This window comes from Lineus longissimus, chromosome 3 (assembly GCF_910592395.1).
Source record: "Lineus longissimus chromosome 3, tnLinLong1.2, whole genome shotgun sequence".
In the NCBI taxonomy this organism is placed as follows: domain Eukaryota; kingdom Metazoa; phylum Nemertea; class Pilidiophora; order Heteronemertea; family Lineidae; genus Lineus; species Lineus longissimus.
In genome coordinates this window covers 13840126-13855600 of record NC_088310.1, presented here as the reverse complement: position 1 = coordinate 13855600, position 15475 = coordinate 13840126, and the positions used below count along the sequence as shown (strand labels likewise).

General features: G+C 40.4%; 1 protein-coding gene across 1 annotated transcript; it reads left to right on the top strand.

The window, feature by feature from the left end:
• The first annotated feature begins 558 nt into the window (after positions 1 to 558).
• LOC135484943 (putative nuclease HARBI1) lies at positions 559 to 3085 on the top strand. The gene is made up of 3 exons (XM_064766653.1): positions 559 to 1574; positions 1791 to 2019; positions 2576 to 3085. Coding segments are annotated over exons 1-3 (1077 nt in total). The 5' UTR covers positions 559 to 727; the 3' UTR covers positions 2577 to 3085.
• The last annotated feature ends 12390 nt before the right edge of the window (positions 3086 to 15475 follow it).

Below are 15475 nucleotides of genomic sequence, written 5' to 3'. Positions count from 1 at the left end.
GATTTCGGGTCGGGCCCAAAATCGATAGGAAACCTCCCCTACCATAGACCATTACGCCACAAAAGTTTGAAGACTGTTGGACCTACGGTTCTCCAGTTAACGAGCGGAATGCGAAAATCTAAGATGGTGGCTGGTGGCCATCTTTGATTTCGGGTCGGGCCCAAAATCGATAGGGAACCTCCCCTACCATAGACCATTACGCCACAAAAGTTTGAAGACTGTTGGACCTCCGGTTCTCTAGTAAACGAGCGGAATGTGAAAATCTAAGATGGTGGCTGGCGGCCATCTTTGATTTTGGGTTGGGCCCAAAATCGATAGGGAACCTCCCCTACCATAGACCATTACGCCACAAAAGTTTGAAGACTGTTAGACCTCCGGTTCTCCAGTAAACGAGCGGAATGCGAAAATCTAAGATGGTGGCTGGGGGCCATCTTTGATTTCGGGTTGAGCCCAAAATCGATAGGGAACCTCCCCTACCATAGACCATTACGCCACAAAAGTTTGAAGACTGTTGGACCTCTGGGGCCTTATTCATGAAGCCTTCTTAGGGCCTAGTAAGCACTTACGTATTACTAGGTCGTTATTAGCGAATTACGCGGTATTCACGAAGCACCCGTAACTTCAATCTATTTCGCAAGTCGTTACTAGTGTTACGTGAGGTGTTCGGGCTTCTTAGCGTGTTATCAGTCCATGCTTAGATAGTTGGACACATTTTTACACAAGGAGCATGGCTGCGGCGTTGATTGTGTTGGAAAATTTGGAAGCAAGGCGGGCTTTACGACGGCAGCGTGTGTTTAGAGATCGTCTACAACCGCTTGACGTCTATGATGACGTAGATTTGTACAGACGATACCGGATGACTCGGCCGGTCCTTCTCGAAGTTATCGACCTGTTGCAGGATGACATTGCCCCGTATACGCTGCGCTCGCACGCCGTTCCAGCAACTCTCCAAGTTTGCGTTGCGCTTAGATATTTTGCTACTGGCAGTTTGCAGTTGGACAATGGAGACATGTCAAATGGCTTGAGTCAACCTACGATATCAAGGATTATTACCAGAGTTGCAACTGCTTTGCAGGGTAAAGCAAAACATTTCATAACATTTCCTCGAACAGCTGCTGAGCAAGAACGTCAGAAGGAAGGATTTTATACAGAACGCCATCGGATTCCGAACGTTATTGGCTGCGTAGATGGATCCCTTATTCCGATCAAATGTCCATCCGTAAACGAGAATGCATACGTGTGCAGGAAACAGTGGCATGCCATTAATGTGCAGGGGATTTGTACTTATGATTTGAAATTTTCAAATATAGTAGCCCGATGGCCAGGTGCCACCCATGATGCGTTTATCTGGTCCAACTGCAATTTAAAGGTGAAGATGGAACGCGGCCTGAATGATGGAGGATACTTGCTCGGTGACAGTGCCTACCCACTTAGACCCTGTCTCATGACCCCAGTCTCCCGCCCAGCAGATGCAGCGGACAGACAATACAACGTTCACCACAGGCGAGTACGAAACATCATTGAACGAACCTTTGGAAGATGGAAAAACCGATGGAGGTGCTTGCACAAAGAAGGTAAATTATGTCCTTATTGGTGAATCAGGAGAGATCGCCAGTTTCTAGACACCGACAGCACCTGTCTGCAAATGGCTATTATAGCCATTCTCAGACAGTGCTGCAGCATTTCACCCCATAACATTGCTGCATAGACTGCTTTGCAGTACAAGTTCCATTTCGATTTCGACTGACTTTCCCCATTCTCATTTCTTTAATAAGATGCCTTTTTTGCAGGTGGAACTCTTCGATTAAGCCCCGAGAAGTGTTGCTCGGTGATCATTGCAACATCTGTGCTACATAACATCTGTGAAAACCACGGCCTCCCTGTCCCAAACGACCCACCAGCCAATGTGGATAATCCCGATGATGACGTCAACAATAGACCAATCCTCGATGTCGATGTCGAAGAAAGAGGTGTTGGAGAAAGGGCACGCTTGATAGATCAGCATTTCAGGAATATGTAGTATGTATTTAAAACAGAACTTTATTTCCAATTAACCCAAACATTTTAATTGATGTGTACAACCAAAATGGTGGTACATGTAACAAGAGACGTTTTCAACATCATGTTACAATCAACAACGATAAACAGTAAGGTTGTAGAGCATTTGATTACTGGCGAGACTGCCAAACTACAATTCCAACGATCTTCTTTCATCAACAAATAAACATCATGTTTGTACAGAACAATGTACTGTGATCAAGGTATAAATTCATACCAACAACCAACACGATTTTGATGAAAGCACAATCTTATCAGTTATTCCTTACTTCACTATCTATCTAACAAACAATGTAGCAGTTATACAGCAACAACATCACTTTAAAATTGCGTGATATATGTAGGTCACTCTCCTTTGGCCATTTTTTCAAGTACAGAGAATGCCGATGACCTGGACTTGTACTCCTTTGGTTTTGAGCCAGTTTTCTGGGATTCGCTGGTTTCCGTAACAGCATCCACTAGTACCTCCAATAGCCATACTGCCTTTTTTTGCGAGATGAACCTTTGTTTCTTCCAGATGAAGCCGTTGTTCTTCCACGTCAAGTCGCTTGCTCTCGATTTTGACCCGTTCCTTCTCCACATCAATTAGTTCAACGGCATGTGAAAGCTTCTTATCTGCGAGAGACAAACCAGTTGAAGACGCCTTGGAAGAGCCAGCAGTGGGACGACAGCTCTTGGGTTGTCGGGCAGGACTTGGCGGCGGTGAAGGGGATCGGGTGTCATCTTCTGAGCTGCTATCGTTCGGGCGCGTGATGGTTGCTGTAACCTTACGAATTCTCTGGAAAATACATTTGATAGACTTAAATGCAAAAAGCCATTAAACATGAGTGAGGTCTTAGTATGTCTTTAGTTGTTATTTACTTCCTTCTCATATAGAAGGCCAGTACTGAAACGGGCACGTCAGGAGATACGTTTTCTTTCCTAATAACGACACAAGCAAATGAGAAAAAGCATTGCACAGATCGTTGTGCAGCCACCTGGAAAGTTGCGATCTTCCCTTATCACTGCTTATGCCTCCAGTAATCAAAAACCTATTTCCCTCGGGTGATTTCCGCAATTCAACGGTATGGAATGTATGCAATGACTTCTTTGCTGCGACAGACAAACCAGTTGAAGACGCCTTGGAAGAGCCAGCAGTGGGACGACAGCTCTTGGGTTGTCGGACAGGACTTGGCGGCGGCGAAGGGGATCGGGTGTCATCTTCTGAGCTGCTATCGTTCGGGCGCGTGACGGTTGCTGTAACCTTACGAATTCTCTGGAAAATACATTTGATAGAATTAAGTATTGAATGCTATGTAAGGATGAAATATCTCGTCAAGAGCCAAGCGCCTAAGATGGCACTTTTGAATCTGTAGACAAATCGGGCGAAATGTAATGCAGGAAACTGGAGCGCCCGCAGACTACCAACCTACCTTCGATTTTTGAAGTGAGAGTGACGCATTCTGATCGAAATAAGAAATTTCGTCATCATCGGCTTCTGTGACAGACGGGGAAAACGGGTATTGCTGGTTCATGTCATCTTCAGGTAGGTCCAGCTCTTCTGTGTCCATACCAGTAGCGATTCCTTGTATCATTTCGACACCGATTAGGCCTACGATCCTTTGCTCGAGTTGCGTCAACTCGGACACATCATCGCCAAGGGGTTTGTTCCCGGTCCGCTTGGTCAGTACATTGATTTTTGCAGCCTTCTGTTTTGCCTTCTATTTCAGGTCATGCCATTTATGGTGAACTGCTTCGGTCGTTCTCCGGACGCTTGCCACACTGTTGATCTTAAGGGTTATTTCTTTCCACGTGTCGGACTTCCGCTTCAGCGTAATGACATCCGAAAACTTGCTGCTGATCACGGACCACTTCGATTCCACGAGATCAACTAACTTTATAATTTCATTTGGGGAAAAATTCACACCCCGTTTCCTCTTTCCTTCCTCGGGTGGTGGGACAACGGTCTTCTTTCCTTCCTCGGGTGGTGGGACAATGGTCTTCCTCTTCTTATTGGTTTTCTCCATGATGTTGTCAGGGTGGCGAATATCCATCAAATGATGGTAAGCACGTCCAATTACTGTATAAATACTCGATGCCCCTATTACAAACAGTCAATGAGGTGAGCTCAAGTGGATTACGTAACAATTCTATACAGATCACCTCAAGTGCGTACCTGATAATATTTCCCTACGAAGGGTTTAATAAGTAATACGGTAATAAATCGATGATAATGCTTTGTGAATAAGACGTAGTGTCTTACTTGGCAGTTACTAAAGTCTTACTACGAGCCACGTAAATCGTTATTAGTAACAATTTTACGAAGGCTTCATGAATAAGGCCCCTGGTTCTCTAGTAAACGAGCGGAATGCGAAAATCTAAGATGGCGGCTGGCGGCCATATTGGATTTTGGAACGCGCCAAAAAACAATAGGGACCCTTTGACACACTAGGCCTACACCCCCTAAAAATTTCAAGTCAGCCGAGCAAGGGGTTCTTGAGTTATAGTCTGGAATTCAGTGCGGCGGCGGCGGCGGCGGCCGGAAACCACCTAAGAACATAATGCCCCCACTTTAGCGGGGGCATAATAATACCAGTTTACACACACCACAGTATTACTACATTGAGTCAGACAGAACCTTACACCCGACTGTTGTCAAAATACATGTACTTCTATTGACCCACGCAGAGCACCGAAAAAGGAATAGGCCTACAACTCCGATCCGACCTCGTGGCGCGAATCAGGCTTGCAGCCAAAATTCACGCCTCGCCGACCGGCCGGTTTGAACCTAAAATTGACCCTTAACAACTGATGTCCGTCAACTTTCATATGCATTTATCTATATGATTTGAGAAGAGGGTTTCCATCTTACTCTCAAGAATAGGGAAGAAATTTCAGAAGCAATTTCGAGCGATCTCGAGTTTATTCTCCCAAAATGGCTAGCCTCGACTTCAGGTGACGCTAGATCAATATGCACCTCGCACTCTCAGCCTCCACGCGCTCCCCTGGCAACCGCCTTATATGCCAAGTAGATAGATGTTTGAAACAAAGTTGAAAAGGTCTACATAATATTCAGGTTTCGATATAAAATATATTAGTTTCGATTTATGTCACCAGTTGGCAGTATTAAAAGAAAAAAGCAGTACCGCAGATATAGAAAAGGAAAGAGTTTTTCCATTTGTAAAAAGGCTAACGCATCACCACTAAGGCCGCGAAAATGATTGCTGCCCTACGCTGCATTTATAGTTCTCAATAAAATCACCATGCCCCAGAAAGTGTTAGCTGCATTTATAGTTCTCAATAAAATCACCATGCCCCAGAAAGTGTTAGCTTTTATTTATAAAGATCATGATGTTTTGTTATTAATTGATAAAATAAAACGTTTTTATGAGAAATAGGTGCACTAATTCGGCCTGAATAAGATGATAGTCGGTCGGCCATGGCGCTCGTTGCAATCGATCGCATTCATTTTGGTTATACAGAGTCGAGATGACTGTTCAGACAATGAAGAATGAACTTTAAAGATTCCGAGACGATAAGTTGCAATTTGACAAGCGATATAGTCTACTGGTGATGATAGTTGGTCGACGATGGCGCTCGTCGTGACTTATCGCGTTCATTTCGGTTATACAAAATCGCGATGCCCGTTCGGACAAATTGAGACCGAAATGTCGAGATTCGACGAAGATTAATTGTCATTCGACTTGCGATGTAGCCTACTGATGATGATAGTCATTCAGATGTGGCGCTCGTCGCGACCGATGGCACTTTTTTCGATTAAACATAGTCGGGATGACCGTTCTTAAAATTTGAGACCAATATTTCGAGATTCCGCGATGATAAGTTGTCATTTCACAAGCGATATAGCCTGATGGCGATGATAGTCGGTCAGCAATGGCGCTTGTTGCAACCGATTGTGTTCATTTTGGTTATACAGAGTCGAGATGACCGTTCTGACAAATTGTGACGAAAATTTCGAGATTCCGTGACGATAAGTTGTCATTCGACTTGCGATATAGCCTGATGACGATGACAGTCGGTCAGCGATGGCCCTCATAGCGACTGATCGCGGTCATTTTGGTTATATAGAGTCGAGATGACCGTTCGGACAAATTGAGACCAACATTTTGAGATTACGCAAAGATAAGTTGTCATTCGACTTGTGATATACGCCACTGGCGATGATAGTCGGGCGACCTTAGCGCTTGTAGTGACTGATCGCGCTCATTTTGGTTATACCGAGTCGCGATGAGTATATATAAAACTGGTTGTTCCACCCCTGTTTTAACACCCCTAGCCAGTGAAAAACGGCAAAATCGGCTGCTCCAAATTCAAAATTTCAAATTTTTGTGATTTCAAAACCCACCGCACCCCATTCCAACTCTAAAACTGTTGATTTGGGCACCCAACAACCAGTTTTATATATACTCTACACCCTCCAAAAAAACACTAACCTTCCTTAACACTAATTTTCTTAAAAACCTACCTAATAAAGGGTTAAAATCAACCTCCCACTCAAAAACGTCAATCCCCAGAGTCACTATAAACGATATCCAACATTTCAAACATTTCCAGGTTACACACACATCAAAATAAATCGAAAAATCAAAAAACACCCCTCCCTCACATCAGATATTTCACCAAAAGCCCTGTTCCGATCACACCACCGACAATAAAAAGATATTCATAGTTTTTCATTTCTTCACTCGGTTGGTAGAAATCTTTTAATTCAGGCATTTTACGAAGTTGTACTTTATTATCTGGATGAAGTTCGTTGTAGAGAACAAAAGAAGCATCAACATTTCGGAAATCAATTGCACTTTCATTTTCTCGTTTCAATTGAAGGTTAACGAAATCAATGGCTTCTTTTCGATGTTCATCCCAAGCCTTAGATTCCCTTTGTAATTTTTCAGCAGCTAAATTATGTCTTTTCATTTCATCCTGATAACCATTTTTGTCTATGGCTTTGAAAAGATATTGCGCTCCGGTAAAGGCAACGGCGTTTACTACGGCACTAATCACCATTCCAGCCATTTAAAAATGAAATGGCCAGGGCCATTGTGCTCACCTCTTGTGAAGAGAAGATGGATGAAGCATTAGCATGGTTTTAAATATAAGAAAGAAATGAAGTAATGTTTTACAATGAAATTACATGAGAGATAAAATAATGCGTAAGTTGAATTTAATTGAGGTGACTACAGGTATGACAAAGCAGAGTAGACAATTTTGTGATCTGACCAGTAATTGTCTATTATATCGACCAAGTCAATAGTGGCAGATGGAGTAGGATTGGTGAATACAAGGTCCAATTTGGACTGATAGCTGGTGGTGTTTTTGGACACGTTTTGTCTGAAGTTATATGCTTGAAACATAAGGGTTTCTAACTTTGCATTATAGTTTTCACCTTCACCTATTGATTTCATGTTAAAATCACCCATAACAATGTATTGTTCATTCGGTTCATAAGATGAAAGGCAGTCTTGTAGACCATACACAAGATTTCGGAACGTAGATGATGGCGCTGCATATATTGCAATGATATGGATGACTGGGTGATGATTTGGGGGATGAATGCAAACTGAAAGCGCTTCAAAGGAATTTCCATGGTTATGATTTTTTACTTCCATTATTTTGTAATTTGTACTAATGTACATCATCAGTCCATGTGGAGGTCTTAGGTCTTTTGTAGTTGTTTGGTCATTACGCAGCAGTTGGTGGTTTGGTAATGAGTAGCTTATGTCTGGATCAGATGCTTTTAATCTGGATTCTGCAAATGCAATAATAGAGGCGGCTTTGATGTTTGGGTCAAGTTTCAGATCTTTGAAATTTCCATGGACTGATCTTGCATTGTGGAAAACAATTTTTAGTAGATTATTTGGTTGATAGGCAAGAGCAGTTTTTACCATGTGATGGGTCGAGAAGGGGTGGTTTATGAGGCTAACAGAGTGAATGTAATCAGAGTTTGACTTGTGTGCAAAGATCATGTCCAACTTGGTATGTGTACAGTCCTTTTTTGTTGGTCTGGGGGCATTTTTTGTGGTTGGTTGTATGAGGAATTGATGAAAGTTGTAGGTTTGTGACATGAATGTTTCCAACTGCATTTTGTATTTGTTGTCCATTATCTTTTTGGGTTGACTGTCACCTACAGTTTTGTCAGGATTGTCAATAAGTACAGGTATGTCAATGTTATTGAAATTCCCAAGAAGCAGGAATTTGTCCATTTTTTTGTATCGTAAAAGACATTCATCTAAACACTTAGTAAGATCTGTCCAAATACATTGTGGGTACACATTAATGACAATGATGTGATATATCTCATGGCACTGTGGTGGATGAACACAGACATAGATTGCCTGAAAACAGTCTGTTTTAAAAAAAGTTCTTTCCAAAATTGTGACTTCATTCTTAATGTATAGCAGAAGTTCTGTTGTAGTGTCATCGATAGTTTTTGATGATAGCTGATCATTGCATATTGGTTGATAATTTGGCAACTTGTACAGGCAAGATTTGACAACTTTGGGATTGGTAAATGCAATGAGGGAAGCATTTGCTAATGATTCAATTTGTGGTAACGTGTTGACATAATCTTTGAGGGATCCAACATTCATGAAAGCAATATTAAATTCTTTGCCATAGTACACTGGAGTATAACATAAGACAAGTTGCTGTGCTTGTTTCATTAATCTCATGTAGTCTTGCACTTTAGATGATTGAGAGATATCTTTTTCATTGAGGTCAATTATGTATAAATCATTGAGAGAGCGTACTCGGCTTAATGCTACATAATGTGAGTGGTTTTTAAGACCAGGGGGTGTATTTTTGAGCATTGAGTTCATATTTATGGCAAGTTTCTGAAATGTTCCGCCTTGTGATGAGTGCACTGTTCTTGCATTGCTTTGTTTCAGGGGGAACTGTGTCCTTAATACATAATGATGGTTTCCCCATTGAAACTGTCTTTTGACTGCAAATATTGGTGTCCATGATTTATCGATGGCTGATGAGTATGAAGATCTGTTAGATGATCGCTGTTCTTGTCCTATTCTTTTTTGTTCAAATTCGACCCATATAATAGATGGATTCTTCAGCTCTGCATGATACTGTATATGTTTGATAATGCATGTTGAGCCATTGACAAGGCCATCATCAACGTCCAGATTGATGGAGATTATGTATGTTAGGGAAACTGCGACATTTAGAGTTCTTTGCAGGTTTGCACAGTTGTTGTATGTTGCAACTGTCTTAAGACTTTGTGAAATCTTGTTTTGCATATCTTTTGTGCAAGATGTGGTGACAATGTCTTGTGCATGTATAATAGCTTTTGTTTCAGTTGTCTCATTAAACATCTTTTGGTTATGCTCATCAACTTGCTTATTGAGTACGAAAATATGAGGCACTTCTCGTGGAAAGGTTGGGTCACTAAAACTGATCTGCCTGGTTTTCAAAAGTGTTATGTCTTCTTGGGTTTGGTTTCCGGTTCTGAGTCTACCAAGGGTATTGGCAAAAGCCATGTCGTCTTGTTGTCTCATTATCTCATCAAGCTCATAAACAACGAAGTGTTCTCTCCAAATGTTCCATAACTCAGCTTCAAGTTGGGCATTCGGGGATTTAGAGTCTTCGAATACATAGCCGCCGAAACATGGTCTAAGCTGAAACATATCTCCAATTGTGATGATATGCACACCGCCAAATGGTTTTTTTATACCCATAATTTCTTGTAATCTCTGGTGGATGAAAAGCAGCATCTCACAGCCAACCATTGATATTTCATCAATGAATAGTACTTGAAGGTTTCGATACTTAGCTCGCATTGTATTCCGTTTCTCTTGTGTGAGCGGTTTGTATGATTTTAGATCTTTTTGAAAGGGTATTGCAAAGGCAGAGTGAATTGTGGAACCTTGGACAACATATGCAGCAAAGCCACTTGGAGCAACTATTTGGATTCTGACATCCTCTGGATTTTGCCCCTCTTCAGAACACAAGCGTCGTAGCAGTACTTGATAAAGTGCTTTCACAACTTGTGATTTGCCTACACCAGCACCGCCAGTTATGAACATGTAAATTTGCTCATTATTCGTGGCACTTGATTTTATTGTCAGCACTACATGTGTAAATATTTCTCTTTGCTTCAAGTTGAGTGATCTGAGAAGTTCCTTGTATTGATTGTCGGGCAGTTTGTGGTTCATCAATTCAACTTGTTGATCTGATGGTCTAACAGCAATTCCTATGTCTTGTGCAATGTCGTAATGTTTCTGATTGTTTGAACGGTCTGGATCAAAGAATAAACATTCATTGGTTTGGATAGTCCCTTCAATTTCATCCTGCTCAACAGGATCATCATTTTCAGCTTCAGCAATAGCTTCCATCAATTCCTCATTGAAATTTTCATATTCTTTTCTTTTCGTGTCAATATTTGTAGTTGCCTTTAAAAAGTTGTATTGCTCTTCATAGGTCTCATGGTGTCCTTTTAAGAGATTTTCATTGGACCAAGGGTGGAATAGTAAGATACGCTCTCTGTAGTATGCTTCTGAATCCTTTTCTTTGCTGAAATTCACGTATCGTATTACCTTTGGGGTTTTCCTTCTAGTAATTTTCACACCAGTTCGAGTAACATATGTAGCTTCAACAGTGAAGTCGTGTTCATCATTTTCATCATATCTATTCATTTCACTATGATCAGCCGAGTTGTCATTGTCATTAGTATCATTGGATTCATCCAATGGGTAATCATCTAAATTCTCTTCGAATGGATCATCAAGGGTTTCACTTTTTGGATAAGTGATAGTGAATTGTGATACATAATCAGCTAGACAGTACTGTTTCAGAAATGTTCTCCTTGCATACCACGTGATCATACCTGCCACTTGTACGTCAGTTGATGTTGGTTTCAATTTTTCTAATTTGGACTTGTCCTTTAGTATGAATGGTCTTTCTTCAGGAATATTTGTGTTTATGAAAACAACATCTCTTGAGCATCGTGTCATTGGTAATTGTAGCACCAGATACGCTGCTTCTTGGGCTCCAGTTTCGACGGAATTTAGAAACTTATTTCCCATGTGACGTACAGCTTGTCGAAGTTCCATCTTATCTGCCTTTGCCTGTTTAGCAGCTGTATCAAGGAGAGCACTCATTCCTTTCTGAGATTTACAAGTGTATGCAATAATGTATACAGCAACAGCATACCCATCAAGAATAAATTGTATGTCATGATTAGCTTGCCAGGAACTCAGGAGATTTTTCATGTATGGATTTATACGAATTTCTGATGGTTTTCTTTTCAAGAAGACTTTGGGTGCTTTTAATGATGAACGGATACTGTAGATATATTCGTCCTCTGTCATTTTGAGATCAGCAAGGAAATCATCGTATGTGCACTTCGTATCTTTCCCGTCACCCATTGCAATCAAAGTTGCCTGAATCTTCATATAGTTTTCTTTGTAGATCTTCAATTGTTCATCAGTGATTTCTGGATCCAAATCTAATGGTTCTAAAACTCTAGTCCTTTTCATTGGAGGCATTGGTAACCCAAATCTACAAATGGGACATTTACCTTTTCTGCATGTTTTGGGATGTTTATGGTATTGCAAGGCAAGAAAGGGCATGTCACTTTCAATGACATCAGCTGATACACTGATTATAGAGTCAATAAAGTTGACTACTTCTTCTTCAGAAGACGATCCATACTGAGGTGCGTTTTCAATCCATAAAGCCATGTGAACATGAGGAGATCCTCTTTGCTGAAATTCTACTCTATGAAAACTATCGGTGATTACCCCCAATGGATTATGAGGTCCTTTCAGAACAGTTTTCATGAATTCATGAAATCGGTTGTCAAAATATCTAGCACAGGAAACTGGGTCAGCGCTGAGGAGTCTACTTCTAGTTTGCCACTTGAAGTCTTGGATTTCATTGTCAGTATATTCAACCTTGTCAATCAAAAGCCCAAGTGTTTTCAGAAGAGGTGACCATCTTGTATCAGCAGCTGACAATGACATAAATAATGTAGGTATACCAAGCTGTCGAATCATAGCAAAAACCTCTTTCTTTTTGTTTTCGAGGTAGGGTGGTGAATTTCGTATTGTTCTGAAGATATAATAGCCTTCATCTAAATGTACCATGTTGTGTCTTCTGTCATCATCTAGCATCTGATGGGCAGTGTAGGTTTCTCCTTTTGTTTTACAACGTCAGACAGCTAATCCAACTTTATCAGATATTTGTTTGATCTGTAACTTTTTCAGTTTAAAGAATACATTTGGAACATTTTGGGCAACTCTGCGGTCTACACTTCTCAGTTCATATTTGCTGATATCACTGTAATGTACTTTTACTGGATGTTCAGATCTGCCTTGTCCACAAAATATGGTAGGAAATGAAAGATATTTAGCATTGCTGTCATGAAATAAGCCTAAAGGTGTTTGTCCTTCTCCGGGAGCAAAGATGAATTCCTCAGGTTCTGGCAATTCAGCATTATCCAGCATTGTGTCCATATTTGCAGATGTCCTAAGTTCAGTATCATCTACTTCACTGAAATGATCACTGTCATCGTCCTCAGAACTTTCACCATTTTTTTCATCAGCAGAACGGGAATTAAGGTGAACTTTCTTCGAAGTGGTATTAAATGCACTATTGGGTTGCCGTTCATGTTCTTTTGATGTGCTTGGGGCAGGTTCAGGGTCAGCCTCCCTTCTATCAAGAAATTCAGACATGTTGCCAGAGAGTTGTGGCTGAAGTGATTCTATCCACTGCTCATCGTTACTGACATTGACGTCCTTGTAGAATGGGCTGTTATCTTTTAACCACTTTAAAGCATGGAGTACTTTTGTTGGTCTGATATTCTCAATGAATTCATTTGTTTTGTATTGCATTCTTCTTTTTAATTTTACTGGCACTGTTTCTATATCTGACAGATTTCTTGGTAAAGATAGAACTGTTTTTGACACATCAATCGGAACATTGACTACATTGCCTCGGACCGTTTTTTGTCCACCAACAGGAAGTTCCCTCATTTGCATGAATGGAATGCGCAGTGATATTAGCCTTTCTTCCAACTGGTGCAAGTCTAGTTCTGGAGGTTTGTCTTTTACTTTGAACGCCATGTTATTTTTTATAGACAACTTCGGGACTTTTCCTTTATTAATGGAATCTCTGCAAGTTCTACACATCCATTCAATGTTACTGACTGAAGTATAGCTGGTCAGACATTCAGATAAGAGATCTTGTCTATCTGATGGGACATGGACTTTACTTGCATCAATAACAGAATGCTTAAACCATGTTTGATGGCATGAACTACATACATACAGTGGTCCATTACTTATATTTTCATGGAATAACTCAATACTCGTTCGTAGGTTATCTCCTACTCTCTTTTGTCTTTTGGATGCTGTTTCATTTTGTCGAACACTAGGATACTCTCTTCTCACTTTTCTCTTCAATGTATTTATCGTGGTGACTTTTAATGTAAATTCCGTCCTGTTCATGTTGCGTTTGAAACGTTTGTTTTCTCTCTCCATGTACTGATATTGTTCATCACATCTCAATTTTCTCTTACGGGAAACATCTTTATTTTGCTCAATAGAACATACATGTGCATTGGCTCGACTACGCTCTTTAATCACTCGTTCCTTAAATTTATATTCGGGATCAGTCCTTTTCATTTGCTTAGTTAGAAGCTCCTTCTGCTTTATTTCTGGATGAGCCCTTTTCATTTGCTTAGTTAGAAGCTCCTTTTCCTTTATTTCTGGATCAGCCCTTTTCATTCGCTTAGTTAGAAGCTCCTTTTCCTTTATTTCAGGATCAGCCCTTTTCATTCGCTTAGTTAGAAGCTCCTTCTTCTTTATTTCAGGATCAGCCCTTTTCATTCGCTTAGTTAGAAGCTCCTTCTTCTTTATTTCAGGATCAGCCCTTTTCATTTGCTTAGTTAGAAGCTCCTTTTTCTTCATTTCAGGATCAGCCCTTTTCATTCGCTTACTTAGAAGCTCCTTTTCCTTTATTTCTGGATCAGTCCTTTTCATTTGCTTAGTTAGAAGCTCCTTTTTCTTTATTTCTGGATTAGCCCTTTTCATTCGCTTAGTTAGAAGCTCCTTTTCCTTTATTTCTGGATTAGCCCTTTTCATTCGCTTAGTTAGAAGCTCCTTTTCCTTTATTTCTGGATCAGTCCTTTTCATTTGCTTAGTTAGAAGCTCCTTTTTCTTTATTTCTGGATTAGCCCTTTTCATTCGCTTAGTTCGAAGCTCCTTCTTCTTTATTTCAGGATCAGCCCTTTTCATTCGCTTAGTTAGAAGCTCCTTCTTCTTTATTTCAGGATCAGCCCTTTTCATTTGCTTAGTTAGAAGCTCCTTTTTCTTCATTTCAGGATCAGCCCTTTTCATTCGCTTACTTAGAAGCTCCTTTTCCTTTATTTCTGGATTAGCCCTTTTCATTCGCTTAGTTAGAAGCTCCTTTTCCTTTATTTCTGGATTAGCCCTTTTCATTCGCTTAGTTAGACGCTCCTTTTTCTTTATTTCTGGATCAGCCCTTTTCAATCGCTTAGTTAGAAGCTCCTTTTCCTTTATTTCTGGATTAGCCCTTTTCATTCGCTTAGTTCGAAGCTCCTTTTCCTCTATTTCTGGATAAGCCCTTTTCATTCGCTTGGTTAGAAGCTCCTTTTCCTTTATTTCTGGATCAGCCCTTTTCATTCGCTTAGTTAGAAGCTCCTTTTCCTTTATTGCTGGATCAGCTCTTTTCATTTGCTTAGTTAGAAGCTCCTTTTCCTTTATTTCTGGATCAGCCCTTTTCATTTGCTTCTGAAGAAGTTCCTTTGCCTGATAGTCTATATTTTTGCGAAGTTTCTGTTTACTTGGTGTTCCTAGTATTCGTTCCTTTTCTTGGAAGAGTGGATTAGTCCTTTTCATTTGCTTCTGATAAAGTTCCTTGTTCTTATATTCAGTGTTAGTACGAAGAGAGTGTTTATTTGTCCTATCATTCAATTTTTCATTTGCTTTGTATAACTCATCCTTTCTTTTTCGTTGCATCAGTGTTTTCATGTACTCATGTCTAGTAAGTTTCTCCTTCTAATCCGTTATGTATGTTGTTAAATTGCAATGGTAATTGTGTGATGTAGAAGTGGCTGGCTGGGGATCATGTTGGCTTGTGGAAGATTCATCAGAAATGCCATGTTGTATTGTTGACCTCTTTTCTCCCAGGGCAAATGCTTTTGATGACATTAATTTCAATCTGAAATAGGTTATTTCAATGTTGTTTGTGTCAGAAATGCTACAACCAAGGTTAATGACATAGTTAGCAACAAAATTCACAGCGTCAGATTCTTGTTGAAACTGTAGGCATACTGATGTACCATCTGGCGTTACTTCACCATTTATATTTCTACTATGGGAATCAAACAAGAAATAACGACCGGACACACAAATCAAGGCCACAGCGTTCCCTTGAATGATCAGAA

Coding starts and splice junctions, on each gene's coding strand:
- LOC135484943 (XM_064766653.1), top strand. CDS start 728: ATGGCTGCGGCGTTGATTGTGTTGGAAAATTTGGAAGCAAGGCGGGCT. Junction 1,575..1,790: donor GAGGTGCTTGCACAAAGAAG/GTAAATTATGTC, acceptor CCTTTTTTGCAG/GTGGAACTCTTCGATTAAGC.